Below are 19,379 nucleotides of genomic sequence, written 5' to 3'. Positions count from 1 at the left end.
GCAGTTACTTTCGTTTGTCTATTCATCTTTCAAGGCGCCTTGAACTCTGTAACTCACGAACAAGCGGCGGGAACACGTCGCGGGAGGTGCGCGGCAGGATGTTGATGACGTGAGTTCCGGCACGAACACCACCGCGGTCGCGTCGCAGTTCGTCGTGTCTAGAAAACTTGTTTGGTGTGTCCGTCGAGAATACCCCCGCGTGCTTTGGTTGCAGCAGTACGACTTCGCCTGTACCGCCGGAGCTGGTTTGAAATATGTGTTCTCATTTTACTTTGAATGAATACTGCGGTGTTTTGCGTGCTAAAATGGGTACGTAATAGAAGAGCGTTGCCAAATAATTTTGACCTGCGGAAGCTATTCTCTACTTTTGTTTTTACCCCACAAACTTTCTGCTTTTCACTGTATATATTTACGGCTGCATGTGACATGAGTGTAGCGCATCACTATCGTCACTACGATAGCGCAACGGTTGCATTGCCACTTTCAGAACACCCAGAAGATCCAAATAACATCTGAAAGTGACCTCGTGGCTGAGTAACTTCTGTGGATAACCATGCACCATTTCTTCAGTCTCTTTGTAACTGCCGTTTTTCTGGACTGCGTGCAGTACCGATACCTCGTTCCTGAGGCCTGTCTAGCGTCGCAAAGGCGGCTGTTGTTGACGGCGTCATGTACCAGCGCCACCGCACTCCCAGTTTCTCCCACGTGCTCCTGCGAACTCGAGCATCAGCGCTTCATTAGAGATACCGCACTGCAAAATGGTGTCATCGCGACGGGCCTATATATAGGCGTGGCAGCATATAGTGACGCGTATACTCCCGACGCACAAGCGTAAAATGCCGTGTGATTCAGCAGAACGAATCTTGCGTTGAGGAAGCTACCAGTATAGCGTAGCGTTCTCATTACTGACTATTACTATTATTCTTACCGTTATGTAGTTCGTATATCAATATTTGATTTTCTGCTGAAGTTCAACATCGTACTATGCAGAGTCAAAAGATTTGGCCGTGCGTGGGCCAAGCCTTCGGCCATGAATTACAGTTTAGCCTTTTTTTTTTTCAATGGCTTACGCTTTGTTGAGTTGTTTCCAGTGCAGTACAACCACCTTCGAGGCTGGTTTTGGGATTTTACGTCACTTATAATCCTACCATTGGGCTTGTCAGATAAGGCATAATTCCTTTCTGCAAGTGCGATATAGCCGGGTCTCGCTGTATTTGGGAGAGGACGCACGCGATGTGTTCATTCATTTCGAAAATGAGTGACGTAACGGCCGGCAATCGCTGCTCGGGTTTCTGTAACGACTGAACGCACGCGCCGACGCGCGAAGCCGAAACACGGTCGCAGCACGCACGTAGACCGCAGTGAGTGAGAGCGCTGCTCGCTTTATCAACCGCCGCCGCCGCAGCCGGTTTCGTGTTTAGGGGGTTCCTGCATAACAGGAAAGCGCGCCGACTTAGCAGCTGCAAGCGTGGGCCGCGCCACGCTAAGAATAAAACGTGGCGGCGGGGGGGCACGGCCGTGACGTATGTGCTAGCCAGCCAATGGCGGCTCTCCGCGCGGCGCACACCTCCCGGTTCAAGTTGCCTGCCGACATTGCCGCTCGGTGCTACGCACGTCCGGTCGTCTGCATCTTCCTCTTCCTCGACCATCTTCCGCCCATGCCCTACATCCGAAGAGCTGTGAGTACGCACTCTTCCCCAACACGTCTGCGCGCCGAGAAAGGGGTTTTTCTTCTTTATTTTTTTTTTCTTTATTGGGCGAGCTGTTTGCATGTGCACACCTGTAACGCACCAGGTGGCGCGACAGATATTTCAAACTGCGTGACATGCACGAACTTCCTGACCCCTAGGGCCGGAAAAACCGAGGTGACAGCCTTCGCAAGCTCAATGTCGTGTAGCTGAACAGCCTAATCACCTCCAGAGATAACCGCGACTTTTTTTTTTTTTTTTCTGGATCAGATTTCACCGCGTCCACTGTGGTCGCTGTCGCCACTCCCGAGGCCAACAGGTTCAGACGTGGCCGCTTCCAGAGCACGTAAGGACTGCGATACTGTGCACGCGCCGTCGCATACTTTCTTCTTTAGATGCCGACGAGCGGAACAGACTAGGGCAAAGTAAAGGGCGAAGCCGTGCCGCTAAGCTTAGTGGGTCTCGTCGGCGAAACGAAAGGATCGTCTTCGTCAGAGTTCAGCCACCGTCGCTTTGTTCTGTGCTGCTGCCTCGCCGCCGACGCATCAGATTATCGGTGTCGGGTTCTTGGATGCCGTTGAGAGCGGACCAGTCGTCACTTGGCCGCCGTTGCGTCGAGCCTGCGTACGCCTCGGCCGCCGGCGCGTGCCGAATCGTGTAGACTTCTCTCCGGGAGCCTGACGCCGATTCTTCGATGGTCAGACTCGAAAACGCGACGCTCGACGCAACCCGCCTCATCCCGGTGTGGCAGAGGACTCCAGTTCGAGCTGTGAGTCGCACTTTTTAATTCATATTACAAACCATTCAGCTTTCGTTGTGACCACTTATGTTGTCCGATACAGGACGCACCGGTCGTGCAGCTGCGCTGGTCCAACGCGTCATTCGTACAAGCAGCGTTGCGGGTTGATAAAACTTTTGTCGCGCGCGGAGAATATTGCAAAGACAAGAAAATGAGAGTTTCAGACCAGCTTATGAGCCGCTCGAAAGTGTGTGTACTACATTAACTCAGAGCTGTGAGCGTCACAGTATATTTCGTAGCAGCCTCTGGACGGCTGTTTTAAAATGATTGCTGCACATGTATACTTCAGTTATGTATAAAAACAATACTTATAGAGTAACGCAGCTGGTAGATTGATACAGATGTGTGAGACCGGCGCAGCGTGACTTGTTTGACTATAAGTATGGAACGTTCATGAAAACCTAATTTTCATTGACGTTGTGTCAGACACTAGCCCTCAAAGCAATTTTATTTTATATATAACGATAAATATTATGGAAATTAAGTGTCGGTATTATTGTTCGCCCGCTTATAAAATATCGGCTATTCAGTATTGTACTATGTGAAACAATTATTGCAAAACAAAGCAGACATCGATCAGAGGTCGAAAATTTGAATAAACTGAAGTCACGCCGTAACGGAGGACTTGGGATTGATTTTGACCACCTGTAGAGTTCCTTGACGGTACCTAAATCTAAATGCATGGGTGGTCTTGCATTTCGTCCCCATCCTTTAAGACACCGTATATCTGGAAATGTAACCCACGCAGACGAGCCTAAAAGCGCATCCTAGCTGCTAAAGGCTGTCGTACACGGTGCTGAACCGACTCGTAGCCAATCGGAACCGGTAGTCCTGTGGTCATCGCGCTTGACTGCTGACACACAGGTCGAGCGCTTAAATCTCGGCCGTGGTGGTCGCATTTTAGATGGAATCGAAAATGATTGAGGCCAGCACACAGATTTAAGGGCTCGTTAAAGAACCCCAGGGGGTCAGCATTTTCAGAGCCCTCCACTACGGTGCCTCATCAAGTGGTTTCGGGATGTTAAACACCCATAATTATCATTTTATGACACATGCTGCCACGATGGACGATTGCGCTGCTCCATCAAGACGTTATATGCCAGTTTCAAGGTAAACTGTGTCATTGTCTTTGTTCGTGCGCGCCAGTTTACCTTGAAATATGAACCAACTCGGCCAGCTGCGAGTTTCACTATACCAGTTCATAGAGGGAGCATTTTCTCTCGTTATATGTGATCCATACTAGCGATAGGAGCCTAACAATGGGCAAATTTTAATAATTCTTTGACGAATGTACGTACGAACATTCACATCCACGTCTGCGTAGATCACGTCGACAGCCGGCCTTGTTCGGGAGGGGAGACACCTTGCGGTAGTTTGCTGTGCTCAAGAGCATTCTTGGCCTAATAGACATGCAGAACTGCTACACACGAGAGGCAATTGACCCTTAGCAAGGCGCTTGTTTAACCGAACGCGCTGTCGGTCTCGGGAGTTAGCTGCATCTCGATGCAAAAGAACGACGCGTTTGGGTTGATTGCGTGTGCTCGTCTCTTTCAGTACAAACTGTGTGCACTTTCTGCCTCTTAACTACGTAAGAGGTCACGTGGAGGCGTGATAACCTCGGATGGTGCACGCAAGCAGCGTTTCACCGACGTAGTTTCTGGTTGGAAGTATTGCGCACAGATTTGCAGGTCGTGTAGGCACACCGCAACGCCTCGCCGAGTAAAGGTCTAAGAGTACTACGCAGTAGAAAACACGGACGGGAAAAAAGACTGCGCTTGTCCTTGTCTTTTTTTTTTCCCGCCCGTGTTTTCTTCTGCGTTGTAATCTTGGATCATGTACCACCATCTGGCTCAATCGTCCGCCTTGATTCACCGAGCAAAGCCGGCAGCCCGCGCGTTCTGCACAGACGTGAGTGGGGCTGTACACTTCCATATGTAATGTGCAGCAGGTTTCGACATATGTATACACGTATCAACGATGTTTCGATTTTGGCAATTTTAGGGCATGCAACAATTTAGCGCGAGAAAGAGTGCTATATGCCATGACGAAACTTATCGGACCCGATGTGACAGCGCATGCGTCACCCTGCACTGGTTTTGACAGTAATTAATTACTACCTGGCTGAAACAATCGCTTCTACTGACGCGCCAGTTTGTAATGCTGTCTCGTGCCATCCGTAGCACTTCAGGTGATTTTTTTAAGTAACAATAGAAATCGTGTACGTCGTACAGCGTACCAGCGGTTTCCCCTCAAACCTGGCCTCTATTTTAACCGCTGAGGGCTACACATAGCTCCAGGCCTACAGCGCACATCCGCCACGGTGGCTCAATGGTTTCGGTGGAGGCGAAATAGGAGAGGCCAGTGCGATGTCAGCGAACACCATGCTTAGTCGAAATTTCCGGAGCACCACGGAATCGCCCATATTGATGTCGTAGTTTTCGGATGCGAAATCCCAGGTTATTCTTATCACCTGGTTTGGCGCAGTGGCTCGCTGCTCGACTTTTAAAACCGCGAACGGCAGTCGCAACTCTGTCGACCAATCAGAAGTGAGAAAACAGGAAATCAGGTTTCTCTGTGGAATGCAAGCAGACGGGAATTACGTGACGCGAAGTCGCAAGCAGGTGTGACCATCACTCGCTTTTTTTTTTTTTTTTTTGGTCGCAAGTGGTAGCGCGACCGGTGCCACACGGAGGCATGAATGAGCCTTCTCGGCATACGCTTACGCTACAGTCAGCGCCCTTCTATCTTTAGAAAGACTACGCAGTTCGTTGCTGCCGTTTGCGTGTCTGTGTTATCGCCAAACTGAGATAAGCCGCTGGCGTTTCTTGCTAGGCAGTGTGCTGTGGCGTACCTGAACGCGCGAAAGAGACGTCCGCGTTTAGGAAATGCCCCGTTTGCGACTAGTGCAAGCTGAACCCTTGCTTCGGTAAGGCTCATGCAATGGTAATAGAAGCAGTTTCGTTGCATCACACTGGCCAGCGGTCAAGAACCTCGGGGCCAGTACACAACCGTTATCGCCAGAGCAAGAAAATCGCGTTTGATTACTCTCGAAAACGCGACAGAATCGAGTATGGGGGTTTTCTAGCACTGTACATGGTGAAATGCTCGGTTATGTGGCACTGTATACGGAGGCAGAGCCTCGAACTGAGATTTTTATTGTGAACTGAGACGATGAATTCGGGCATGCATGCAGGTTTTCAAAGGGAAAGCCTGTGACGTGCACAGTCTGGCGTAGTAGCACACAGGCGAGTTGGGCCATAAAAGAGGCCATCAGCACTTCGATGTAGTGATGACGCAATGCTTCGTTCAGAAGCAAGCTGTGCACGTATACCTGTATTTTCTACATTTCCGCGCCGATTGTAGCTATCGCGCTTATCGTGCTACCATGTAGCGTATGCGGGGCCCACAGGTGTGGCCGGGTGTGGTAGGGCTTAACCCCGCACCCTCGCTTGGAAAAAAAAAAAAAGGTTAGGGCATGCGGTGACTGTGCTAAGTCACATCACATTTGGCCTGATATTTTTTTGTGTCAACTCTCCTCAACCCATGTCAACTGACAAGCTCAATCGCAGGCTTAAGAACGCATGTGTCCGGGTTCGGGATAAGGATCCAAAAGAACGCTACAATATTCGACTGGCTGTTCCTTTTCAAGTATTCAACTTTTCAACTTTTCCAAGTATTCGGACACACCTTATTACTAGCAATAATCGCTTTGACTCTTTTCCTCTGTGGTGCCCCGCCGTGGTGGTCTAGTGGCTAAGGTACTCGGCTGCTGACCCGCAGGTCGCGGGTTCGAATCCCGGCTGCGGCGGCTGCATTTCCGATGGAGGCGGAAATGTTGTAGGCCCGTGTGCTCAGATTTGGGTGCACGTTAAAGAACCCCAGGTGGTCAAAATTTCCGGAGCCCTCCACTACAGCGTCTGTCATAATCATATGGTGGTTTCGGGACGTTAAACCCCACAAATCAATCATCTCTTTCTTTGTGGTGTACCTGCGAAATCTCATCGCCGAGCCGCACCTCATTGAGTTGACCGACGCGTCTGAGACCGCGGGTGGGCACTCACACGTCTTGGGCGCGCTGGAGAACCGGTCGTCTTAAGGTCGCCGCAGTGCACACCCCCAACACCCTTCCGTGCCGCAGACGTCGGTCGCTCACTCTTCAAAAGCCGTGTAAATTTGCACGCGACTGCGCAGTGCCGGCAGAACTGGTTTCGCACAGCTACGTCCCCTCCCCCCCCCCCCCCCCCTTCATAACGAAACCACCACCGCGACGAGTCGAGGATATGATGCAGTAGAAAAAGAGGTTGGCTGCAAATATACAGTGTTGCGAAGCGTGCGGTTTCGCCGGGCCTTTGAGTGACGCGCTCGCTAAAAGGATAAGCCCACAGCTTCAGGTCACACGAATGAGGCCGAGTCAAACTGAAACCGTCCCTACACGCTCCGTAGCGAAAACAAAAAAAAAAAACGAACAAATGGTAAATGCCAGTCGCTCATCACCGGCGAACGCTGATTGACATTTGCGTTTTTCGCTTTTTGATAGGCGGCATGTGTCTGTGCGCAGCTGTCTTTCTAATCAACCTATGTACGGCCTACTTCGACCGATTTGTGCAACAAGGACATCGCTGCACTCGCTGTGTGCTTAGCTACTTCGTAGCTCTGCGTGAAACGTTAAGACTTCGAAAGATGCTAGCGCAAGAAATACCAGGTGAAGTTATGCATCAGAGCTAGCGCAAAAAAAAAAAAGTGGAAGTGCAGTGTGGTGGACAAGCTGGTTCATACTAAATAATATTTTGATCGTGCTGAGTAAAAGAGAGAAAGAAAGCTAAGGGAACCTTGATGATTGATATGTAGTATTTAACATACCAAAACCACCATATGATTATGAACGACGCCATAGTGGAGGGCTCTGGAAATGTCGACCACCTGAAGTTCTTTAACGTGCACCCAAATCTGAGCACACGGGTTTACAGCTTTTTCGCCTCTATCGACAATGCAGTCGCCGCAGCCGGGATTCGATCCCGAGACCTGTGGGTCCTAAGGGGACATTGTGGATGTAAAGGGAAAATGACGAAGACTGCACGTATATCTTCTATGCAGTAAGGCCATCAGTCGATCCGTTAATGTGCATGCCATTTCCCCGCATGTAATTTCAAACGTGAGGCGTACGTAATCTGTATACAGCACGTGAACGTAGACACATGAGACATGCTTATCTCTTAGACAACGTGCACGTGTTTTTATTTTATTAAATCCCGGTAATCCGTACAGCAAAATATAGCAATGTCTGGGAGAAGGGTCCCGCTTAGATGCTTGAATGGAAGGTAATGTAGCAGAAGGAAGTGGTCTCAGCAGTTCAGCCGGGGTGCTCCTGGCGACTTTACATAGCGGGGCTGAGCAGATAAGAATGCTGTAGGCCCGTGTGCTCAGATTCGGGTGCACGTTAAAAAAGCACAGGTGGTCGAAATTTCCTGAGCCCTCCACTACGGAGTCTTTCATATACGTATTGCCACCTTGTGTCTTGTGCCAGCGAACAGTGAGCCAGTTCTGTGCCAGTGAACGAAGAAGACGAGGACGAGCAACCCGTGCCAGTGGAGACGTCCTTCTTTGTGTCTCAGATTTTGACAGTCGCATCGCCTTGTACATTTCTTCGTGCCCCTAGCGCGTGACAATATGGTGGTTTTCGGACGTTAAGCCCCATATATCAATCAATTTTTTTATTCTAGTATAACGATAAAAAATACAATACTGTGATTGTTGCCCCGCCGTGGTGGTCTAGTGGCTAAGGTACTCGGCTGCTGACCCGCAGGTCGCGGGTTCAAATCCCGGCTGCGGCGGCTGCATTTCCGATGGAGGCGGAAATGTTGTAGGCCCGTGTGCTCAGATTTGGGTGCACGTTAAAGAACCCCAGGTGGTCGAAATTTCCGGAGCCCTCCACTACGGCGTCTCTCATAATCATATGGTGGTTTTGGGACGCGAAACCCCACAAATCAATCAATAACTGTGATTGTTATTGCGCAGGTGTCCTAGACGGGCAGTTAAACAAAAAAATATAAAAAAAATTTTTGCTTTTACCCCACAGCATTGTTGTGCCGTCTCAGCCGAGTGCTGTGTCGTGCTTACTACCACAAACGGTACCAACAGCCTGATGACCCCGTATAAATAATTGGGGAAATCAAAACGTTGTCGTGGTAAGCTTGTTTACGTCATTGACGTTTCCTCGTCTCAGATATCTTTTTCTTTCGAGGAATCCTGCCAATGGGACGTGATGCGTATTTACGCGCACACGCCCGACCGTCTTGAATGGCGAAGTCCTGCAGCGCGTGTGGAACGCGCCGGTCAAGGCCCGCTGGGGCGAACGCTGCACACGACACGGGCTGCACGCTAATTCGGAGCGAAGCGTGCACAAGCTGAGCCCTTGCCCGCCACTTCCTTCGCGTGGGCGAGCAACAAAAGCCCGCTGTTCGCTATTACAGCCCGGAGTCCCGCCAAGCGAGTGCACCATTTCGGTGCTGATCGATGCCTCCGGGAGGTTCCCGTCGCCATGAAATCGACCGATACGAGTACCGGGCGTGCGGCGACCTGTCTGGCACAGCGTGCACCACTCGTGGAGGACAAGAGGGCGAGGCGGGGGGAGTTATTTTAAGTGAAAAGAAAAAGACAGTGAGCCCCGTAACTGTCTCTCAAGGGGAGGACACCTCAACAGTAGCTCACGAGGGATGGGGGTAGAGAAGGGATCAAAAGGATAGAATTCACAGGTGAAGAGATAGAGAGAGAAGGAGAAAGTGAGGCGGAGGGACAGCGAATGACGGAAGTATGGAGAAGACAGAAAAGATGGACACGCTTGCACGAGTCCGAGGACGGGGCACCACTGGCGAGAGCTCTTGTCGGCGTCAGGAGATAGCGTAGGGCCTGCCCAGTCGGCCAGAGCTACGCTGACGTCGGAGACCGCGAGGGCACAACCGGTCGGCACGGAATCCAGTGAGCCGTGGCGCGTATACAGCGCGTAATCACTGCGTTCTGCACTCGCAGTGCTGCTCATTCCTAACAACTGTTCATGACATCGAAACCAGTGTTGCAGCCAGGGGGTGGCACACAGAGCATGTGTCCATCTCGAAATTCATTTTGCCATGTGACACAGAGGACAAAATTACATTCGTGCCTGCGTGGCGTCCCCCAACTGCTGATCAAGAGCGCGCCCCCATCGAAGCCAATTTCTGCCTACGTCATTGATCGGAGTTGAGGCTGAGACAATTTTTCCGAACAGTCTTCAAGTACATAACGTTCTCATGAGGGCCCCCAAACGCCGGCCATGTTTACACGTACAGCATGCTTTAGTGGCATTGAGTACTTTTATGGGTAAGCATGCAATGCATCCAGTAATATACTATTCCAGAGAACGTTGAGCTCTCATAGCGGTACTATGAAAGAACAGACTAAGACGTATAACGCAATCGATTGATTGGTAATTGGGGTGAGCGCATCCGGAGATAACGATCTAAGAATGATAGTTTACGGTCGATGAACCACACTATAGTGAGTATTTCCGGTGAAAAAAGACTAAGGTAACAGCTGTGCAGTTGGCTAGTTGATACGCAAAACTGGCTGAGCTCATGTTTGAACCATCTGTCTCAAGCCAGGTTATAATTCAGATTTAAAAGCCCCATCTCGGCCATCTGTGCATCAATTGTCCATGGGTGCTGCATAATATGCTAGCTTTGTTCAGTAGCCGGGGTACCCAGCCACCAAAAGTGGTGGCCTTATTGCAGGCTGGGCTAAAGGGGGCTTGTGCGCACGACAGTGGGTTCAAGCATTTGGAATATTTTGAATATTAATTGATGGAATTAGATGGGAAGCACACGGTAGCTGCTTGCTGGTTATTGCATTGTTCGAACTTCGTTCCCGGCACTACAGGACCATAACGGCCATCTACAGCTGCACAAAACTTTTACTTGAAATTGTTTATGCATTTCTTGGCTAGCAATTCATTACCTAAATGTTTGATTCTGGTCAGCGTACCATGACACTGGTCACATGCGCTGCTGAGAGTGTAGTGGATACGCTTCCTAATGTCATTTGAGCAATACTCGAGATACATGGGCCGTAGTGCCAGTGCCTGTCTATCTGAACAGTATTTATCGAACGTTTTTTTTAATGATTTTGCTAAACGAAAGCGTTTGTTACTTGATAGCATTTGTTCTAAGCGCCTCCTTTCATGCCCTTTGCGAGCAGTGGGGCCTCTAGTGCAAATGCTATGCAGAAGCCTCAATGTTACATCAGCGGAAAAAAATGGCCAATTAAGGGTGCATTAATGTCCCCGACCTCGAGTAAGGCATGATTATAACGCAAGAAGGTAGACGACTGCACACTGTCTCAATGTACAACCATATCAGCTGTCGCGAACTTACTGCACGTATTGGTATATACATGTATGACCATGTTCCGGTTTACCGTGCTTGCTTTTACCGTGCTTGCGTTTAACTATACGTCTGTGCAATCACCCATTTTGTGCGGACTTGACATTCACTGCTATAAGAATCAAACCACGAGACGATTTGATCTCATACTGCTTGGCAGGAATGTACAAGTAGATCGCACTGTGATCTGTCCTCGTAAATTTGCGCCTATGGAGAAATATTGCAGCAGAATATGACGCGAAGTGGCGGAAGTGTCGTGAAACAGTCAACTGACAAGCAGCCACTCGTGGCACAAAGCCAGAAGGGAACTCCTTCCTTTCTTAGAAATCCACTCGAGTTTCCATGCTGCTTGTCCTACAAGCGCGTGATGGTCAAATATTTACGAACTCTTCCGCCACCTTACGGGATTCCGCGGAGCCCATTTTCATTATTCTGCGTCCATGTACTTCAAGTTGCTCATAATTTTGCCCACGCGCTGCTGATTTCCAGCATACTGGTTGGCTCAGTTAATAGAACGACCGCACGGTAAGGCACTGGACCAGGTATGATCCCCATAGCAGCAAGAGTATCCCTTCAACTATATATAGTCTTTCTTTTCCGAAGAGTCCGCTTGAATTTTCTTGTGGCTGCGTGCAACAAACGAATGGTGCTTAATTATTTTCTTCATAACAAATGAATCTTGAATGCTTCTGTTCTGCTTTGCAGGGCCTCACGCGGCATCTCGCGTTCGCTATAGCAGCGGCGGCGCTGGGATCGGCCTTCCAGCATGGATACAACACGGGCGTGGTTAACGCGCCGCAGAAACTGGTGGAGGAGTTCATCGAAGACACGTACAAGCACCGCTTTGAAGAGGAGCCTGGCGAGGGTACAGTCAAGTTCATCTTCAGCATCTTCGTGGCCATCTTCTGCGTTGGTGGCATGATGGGGGGCCTGCTGACGGCCTTCGTGGCTGAGCGCTTCGGCCGCAAAGGAGGCCTGCTTCTCAACAACATCAGCGTCTTCCTCGCCGCCATCCTCATGGGAGCTTCCAAGGTGAGAATACGTGTTGCCAGACCCCAAGTAATGTCAAGTGTAAGGTCGTTGTCATGGCGAGTTTGAAGTTATGACGATGCTTCTCTGGCTCGCTGCGTTCACAGAAATGAGCTAATGATCGTGTAATGGTGTTCAGAATGTTGCGATCTAATCTTACTGTTCCAGACCCGCCATGGTGGTCTAGTGGCTAAGGCACTCGGCTGCTGACGCTCAGGTCGCGGGATCAAATCCCGGCCTCGGGTGCCGCACTTTCGATGGAGGCGGAAATGTTGTAGGCCCGTGTGTTCAGATTTGAACGCACGTTAAAGAACCCCAGGTGGTCGAAATTTCCGGAGCCCTCCAATATGGCGTCTCTCATAATCATATGGTGGTTTTGGGATGTTAAGCCCCACATATCGATCAATCAATTGGCAATATATAAAAAATGAAGCGTGTGTCATGAGAGGGCAACTCCTACAGCCCTCGACGAGGTCTACACGTCATTAAGAGGCGCGTAACTAATTGGTGGTGACGGTATTCTATAGCCTATGATGATTTTCCCACATAAAAGTGGTTGTTCGAGCCTTTCGGTCACAATCAGAGGGCTGAGTTGTGCTTGTAGTTGGAGGTCGAAGTTCTTAAAGGAGCACTGCGATATATTTTTTAGCATGGTAGAATAACGCTCACAATCGCTATAGTCGAGGCTTCTGAGAACATGTTAGCCAAACATTATAGCGCAGCATGCAATCTAGAATTTAGAATTAATTCCCAAAGTAAGCGTTAATGCGACCCCTCTTCTCTCGACAAAAAATTGATGCCAATAACCCAAATAAACCTCAAGTCCATGGCCATTGGCTAATTTGAGCATTGTGAGCTACATAACTACTGCGACCACCACGAGATGGCACTGTTAGTAAGCCACATGTCGGAAAAAAAGAAAAAAAAACGAATTTAGAAGTTCTTAAGATCGTGATGCGCGCTGACGAATGCATCTCCGTTTCTCGCCCACATTGCATTTTTCCCTTGCGTATAGCATTCAGTGCGCTCGATGATGCCAGAAGAAAAAGAAAGTGTTTATTCTGAGCGGCAATTAGCCCTTTTAACTGCACTCCTATCTTGACTGATTCTAAAAGAAAAGTATGTGGATGGTCCCTCTTTCTGGGAATCGGTATAACACGAAAGTGAAACGCGTCTTCACAAAGCAAGTTTAGCATTTTTTGTGCATTGTTTCGCTGCAAGAGCGAAGAAATGATAGTTACAGCAACAAATGGCGAAGTCACATGAAGAGCAGCAACCAGCGCGAAACTCGCAGCACACACCTCAAGCAGAAAGCAGGCACGAAATGAGCCTACACAAGACGTGCGCGGACTAGCAACTGTCACAGCTCGACACTTACAGCACGCTGTTCAAACAGACTCACGAATGGAACGCCCAAGAATACACAGGACAGGTGCGAGAAATTGTCACAATTCTTAATTTTAGGGGCGAAGCTCCTACCGCCGTGGTTTTGTCCATGTGTGTCTTTTCTGACCGGTCGCTTTATTACAAAGCTCTGAGGACGGCCAAACGCTAAATGGTATGTATGTATGTATGACTTGATGTTGACCTTTCACGACGTATTCTCCGTGGTCTAGTGGATGGCGCCATGCGCCGCTGTTGATTGAGAAGGCGCTGGTTTGATGCCTCGCAACAGAATAACTCCTTCTCGTTTTTTTTCTTTGCAGGCTATCAGCATTTTTCTAGACTATCAGCATTCGTGACAAAAGTACGTCAGCGTAGTCCTGGTGGACCCCGGCATAAAACAATTGCGTCTTAAAAACTTTGCGGTAGTCGATTCGTGAGGCAATAAACTCCTTAATAATTACGCCGTTTGGTCACTACTTGGAAATGTTGCAGGGCCATTACGAACTAATACTTGTGCACCTTAGTCGTATTCCTCTTCCCTAGTGTGAGCGTGCGCGCCAGTGAGCACAGTGGTAGCGGCCGGCACGACACGATGTCGCATAATAATGCAGTATGTCGTCAGTTTGATTTGTTATTTCATGTGGGAAAAGTAACGGCGCCTGTATTACAAAACAAAGCAGCATATGTATACTGAGTGACCAAACTGATATTGTCTTATAACCCTCGACATCCGGCTTAATGTCGGTAAGCTGTGACCACCTTGCCCGGCTCTCCCTTTTGCATTGCTCAGGTAGCTGGCATAAATAAGCTGGTCGTTTCGGTCTCCACCACCAAATCCACCACCGACCGAAGATTAGTGGGAGGTCCTGCTAAGGGGTTACCCTTAGCAGGACATCCCACTAATCTTCGGTGGGCTGTGGATTTTGCGCTGTTATCTATTGATCACCGCATTTTGATACCATGTCATATAGTATATTTTTTTGTTTTGCAGTGTTGTGGGCACATGCTCGCACAAGTTGTGTATACCATGCAGTTGTATCGCTATCGCTACTATGCAGGCTTGTTGGTGAAGACATTTATACGCAGAAACCACTGAAAACATTATTAGTCAACAGAGGGGACTGCATAAGCATTTGAAGCACCGCATTACTATATGCATCTCCGCCTATGCGAACTACTCTTCTTCCCATTATGATGACCGAGAACATAGTGCGTGTGTTAATTCAAATTGTACCTGCAACTGCATTAGTAGATACTGGTGCTACAATTTCTGTCATGAGTGAGACTTTTAAAAATGACTTGATCGGTAAGTTATGTTCCCGTGGAATTGTGATGTGACATTTCGGGGTGTCACTGGAGAGTTGCCTCGTTTCTCTTGGTATTTGCGTTGCAAGTGCTTTTATGGGCCAACAAGAATTTTTAACGGAATTTCTCGTACCACAACCAATGCAGGCTCATGTGGTTGGCTAAAATAACTACCACGCCACTCGACACCTATCGACGTGATGTGTCGGCCGAGCTCCTGGCGGACAATTTGCCTTACAGTTGCCGCAAAGTCAAATTGAAAACTAGCTGTCGTCAACGCTTGCCATGGTTGCGACATTCGCTAACCTTCCAAAATTTGTCGTAATGCGGTGTAGCTTCGAAGTCTCAAGCATGCGGCAGTGCTTGATGACGTCAGAGAAGGATGAAAGACTCGTCTTGCCGATTAGGTTGCTATATATCTCCTCAGCAATGTTTTTCAGCAGGTGCCCAACTTTGTACTCTTCGGAAATTTGGGGATGCACAGTTCTACATAACTTGAGCATCGCCTCTATGTGCGTTGTACACGTCTCACCAGGCACATGAGCCCGCAGACGCAAAATCTGCACCACTCGTTTTTTGTTTTTTGTTTTTCGTAGAGTAGTCACCGAAGCACTGCGTGGTTTCAGTAGCGAAGCGGTTCCAGGTTGTTAATGCTGCTTCTCGGTTCTCAAACCGCACCAGTGCAGTTTCGGTCATAAAGAGGGCGACGTGATCTAGCCGAACCGCAGCATTCCTGCTTAATGGCGCGCTTGTGGTGAACGAGCGACTCCTCCACGTCCTCGCCGGGTTTTCCTGAGAATGGGCGTGGCTCCATGTGATGGATTTAGGCACCAGTTGCTCGTGGCGGAGGAATAGTAAATGACTGTTGGTCGCCGTTGTTAGACATAGGGAACTCTCCGCTAGCGTCGGAGGCAGTCGAGCGAGGCGTCGGCGTATACCTTAAGGCAGCGGGTCCGTCGTTTTGGTCGAACCGCCCAGCACCTCCACAACGAAACTGCTATGGTTGCGTTTGAACGATGTTTATATACAGGGCGACGTTAACTTCCAGGTAATGATGGCGTCAGCAGGCTGCCCAAGTTTGTCTGTTTGTTTTTCTTGAAAATATGGCGCATACCCACTCGGTGGATTGGCAAAGAAAGCGTAGAGTACCTTTTTTATGAGCATTACAACTGACGTCCTCCTCTTCTACTTGGGAGGACTTCTTACTCTGCTTCTTACTCTGCTCATACCCGTTGCGTTATTATTATTATTATTATTATTATTATTATTATTATTATTATTATTATTATTATTATTATTATTATTATTATTATTATTATTATTATTATTATTATTATTATTATTATTATTATTATTATTATTATTATTATTATTATCTAATACGCATGAACAAGGACACAAAGAAAATGGTGAGAAAACAGGCTGGTAACTGCCACCTAGAGTAAGAGATAAGGGAGCAAAGAAAAAATATACCAAGACTACGACAAGAATAGGTGGAAATGCAAAAAAAAAACAACACCTACAAACTAGGATCATCATACTCAAGAAGCCCACAGCTTCTTGCCAGTCTCCCCTATAGCATAAAAAAATGCATCGCATTTGATGAGTGTAGAAAATTCTCGTATCGGACACCGTGGTAACAAAAGCTTCGTGACCCAGTCGGCCCGCTCATACGAGATGCTGATCCTGGGCCGGTTCTTCGTGGGTCTCAGCTCGGGCCTGAACGCGGGTCTGGCACCCATGTACCTGACAGAGATCTCGCCACTGCACTTGCGCGGCGCTGTGGGCACCATCTATCAGTTGGTGGTGACCATCTCCATCCTGGCCAGTCAGATCCTGGGTCTACCCTCGGCACTGGGCACGGCAGACCGGTGGCCCGCTCTCTTCGCAATGACCGTTGTTCCCAGCCTGTTCATGCTGGCCACGCTGCCCCTCTGCCCGGAGTCGCCCAAGTACATCCTCATCAACCAGGGCCGAGACGTGGCCGCCCAACAGGCGCTCACCTGGCTTCGAGGCACGATCGAGGTACACGACGAGATGGACGAGATGCGGGCCGAGTTTGAAGCCATCAAGATGGTCTCGAGGGTGAGTAGCTGCTGCATTCTGGAAAAAAAAGAAATGTTTTCATTTTTTATGCTGTCTCTCGGACATGAACCATTCTTACAGGCCTACACACACGCACGCACGTGCGTTTTTAAAGAGAAGTTTCAAATGTAAGGTGGACATTTCGCTTGTTCTTACGTTCTTACCTCATTCAGCAGTTACGGTCCACTCTGTACAGGGTTATTTAGCATGTGCGCAGACGAATACGGGCAAAGTTGGAAATAGGCGTAGCGAGACATGCGCAAGATCATTTTTATTTCTTACGAAGGAAACTGCATTACCGCGTGATTCCCCCCTCCCCAGAACGCATTGCCTACAGATCAATAAAGTATACAATCAACTCAAGTAAGGGCTCAATAATGAGCAAGGAAGACATTTAAGGAAGGTTTCTGGGGACGGCAAGGAACGTTAAATGGCTTTCGCTTTGATGCCTGTTAACTTCAGAAGCCCCGCAGTTCAGGCTCGACTTGTACATGAAACGCGCGAGTAGAATGAGACGTTCCAACATCCCGGCCACGATATCGTTGTCGCTGATGCCCTTCACCGATCCACGTCTTCTGTAAACATGAGCGCAGTTTGTAAGCTTTGTATTCGCCACGATAGAATAACATTCACCAGTGATACGGAAGTGGCTCAATAATTGATTGCACGTCATCTGTGAAGCCTTCTGATATTTTCTTTTCTTCTCTATTTATCCAGGTCACCCTGTATGAGATGATGCATAACATCACGCTACGCATCCCTCTTCTGATCTCGATCATGGTCATGCTGTCACAGCAGCTGTCTGGCATCAATGCGGCTATTTTCTTCTCGACGGACATCTTCCGGTCGGCCGGCCTCACCGACGAAGTGGCCATGCAGGCCACACTAGGCATGGGCGCCGTCAACGTGTTCATGACCCTCGTCTCGCTGGTGCTGGTCGAGCGAGCGGGCCGCCGCACCCTGCACCTCGTCGGCCTCGGCGGCATGGCAGTCATCACGGTCATTCTCACCATCTGCCTGGCCTTGAGCGACAGCGTTCCGGGGCTGTCGTACGTGAGCATCGTGGCCGTCATCGGCTTCGTGGTCATGTTCGCCACGGGTCCGGGCTCCATTCCCTGGTTCCTTGTCGGCGAGCTCTTCGGACAGGGCGCGCGACCGCTTGCAACCAGCATCGCCGTCGCCGTAAACTGGAGCGCCAACTTCCTCGTGGGCCTCGCGTTTCTGCCTTTAACGGTGAGTAACATGTACGCGTACTGTGTGACTGCTCCCGTTGCGACAGAGAACGACAGATTTTGACGGCAGCAATTTGTCTGCTACTTCGCTGCATTTGCTACATGGGGCTACGGCACCTTCTCGGTCCGTGGCAAAGTGGGGCTCGAGCAATGCGCAACTCCATAACACTGTTAGTTTTTTTTTCTTGCTTAACTATACTCCTGATAAGTGACTCTGATGTGTATATATATGTGTGTGTTTGTGACTGCACGAATTATTTGTGTGTAGGTTATCATTGTATATATCATAGCCATCAACCGACACCTGGTGTAGTAAGCTACACCTGGTAGTAAGCGACACCTGGTGTAGTAAGTTAAGGCTAACTTTTTCGAGGATATCCTTAAAAACTGCTGCCCATCAGTAGTGTAGTGTAATTCTAGCAATGAAATCAATCAATCAATCAATCAATCAATCAAGATAACCACTCAGCAATGATACCATAGCCAAAATTATAGAAAAGTGCTGTGGCACGATGGATGACTTGTCTGCTTTTTTTTCTCTCTCTCTTGCAGGGCGTGCTCGAGCATTACACGTTCCTCATATTCACGGCATTGCTGGTGTTCTTCTGGGTGTTCACCTACTACATGGTTCCCGAGACAAAGAACAAGAGCGTGGAAGAGATCGCCGCGCTGTTCCGCCAGCGGGCCTACCACTGAGCGGCGGATGGCTGGCCCTCCCCTTTGCGCAATAGCGGCCCACACACAACCGAAGATGCGCGGCCTGACGAAGCACAATAAGCGGAGCGCCGCAGTCGGGCACCGGCTGACTGCGGCCCTTCCCACCAGTAGGGCACGCAGCGGCACCACCACCGAGCTCAGCCCCCAGACAGGTCGTCATCGCCCGCTGGCAGAATACAAGGGCGCCCCACTACGCAGTGCTTCTGGAACTATCAGCGAAGTAGTTTTACATCTCTATAGCGGTCCTACCCGTCAGCTATTCAGACCCCTGGCTCGACGAGCGAATCCCTGTCAAGATCGCGTGTTGTTTTATCTCGTTGGCTCCTGTGTGTGTGTCTCTGTCTGTTGGTTTTCGAAGATAGCGTGGCAACTTTCCATAGTCGCTGGAAGTCTGTGGAACGTTTCGCTAAATATCTGGTGCGTAATAGGTCGTGTGGCATGTCGTCCGGAGTTAGCTTTTTATTTCCCAGCTCATGCTAGCCGACCTGATCGTTTCACCTCTTCACGTCCGCTCTTGAGCTTCGTATAAGCGATCAAAGGCGTGCTACCACAACCAGAGGCAACTCGAGGCGGACGTGCTGGCCCACGAGGCTCGATTATGACTTTTGTGGACGAGTGATGATACATAGGCGATTTTTCCATCGATGTTGATCTGATAACAGAGTGGTCCGATGACGCGCACTTGTGATAATACTTGGACGACCTGCGACCGTTGCTACTTACTGTA

The 19,379-nt window shown here is 49.2% G+C and overlaps 1 protein-coding gene across 5 annotated transcripts in view; it reads left to right on the top strand.

Annotated features, from left to right (window-relative positions):
• The window catches only part of LOC119183081 (solute carrier family 2, facilitated glucose transporter member 1-like), an 89,427-nt gene extending 70,454 nt beyond the window's left edge, over positions 1–18,973 (top strand). For 2 of the 5 annotated variants that reach the window (XM_037433567.2, XM_075888836.1), the window contains exons 2-5: positions 11,604–11,930; positions 16,278–16,703; positions 17,421–17,936; positions 18,488–18,973. In XM_037433567.2, coding sequence (XP_037289464.2) covers positions 11,604–11,930; positions 16,278–16,703; positions 17,421–17,936; positions 18,488–18,631 — 1,413 coding nt within the window. In that variant the 3' untranslated portion in view covers positions 18,632–18,973. Of the gene's footprint in view, positions 1–1,490; positions 1,680–2,235; positions 2,458–4,294; positions 4,396–11,603; positions 11,931–16,277; positions 16,704–17,420; positions 17,937–18,487 lie in introns of those variants that run through there. The other 3 variants (XM_075888833.1, XM_075888834.1, XM_075888835.1) reach the window with 3 other exon arrangements.
• Positions 18,974–19,379: the final 406 nt, after the last annotated feature.

The sequence above is a fragment of the Rhipicephalus microplus genome, chromosome 3 (genome assembly GCF_043290135.1).
Source record: "Rhipicephalus microplus isolate Deutch F79 chromosome 3, USDA_Rmic, whole genome shotgun sequence".
NCBI lineage: Eukaryota > Metazoa > Arthropoda > Arachnida > Ixodida > Ixodidae > Rhipicephalus > Rhipicephalus microplus.
This window is presented reverse-complemented; position numbering and strand designations above follow the sequence as displayed.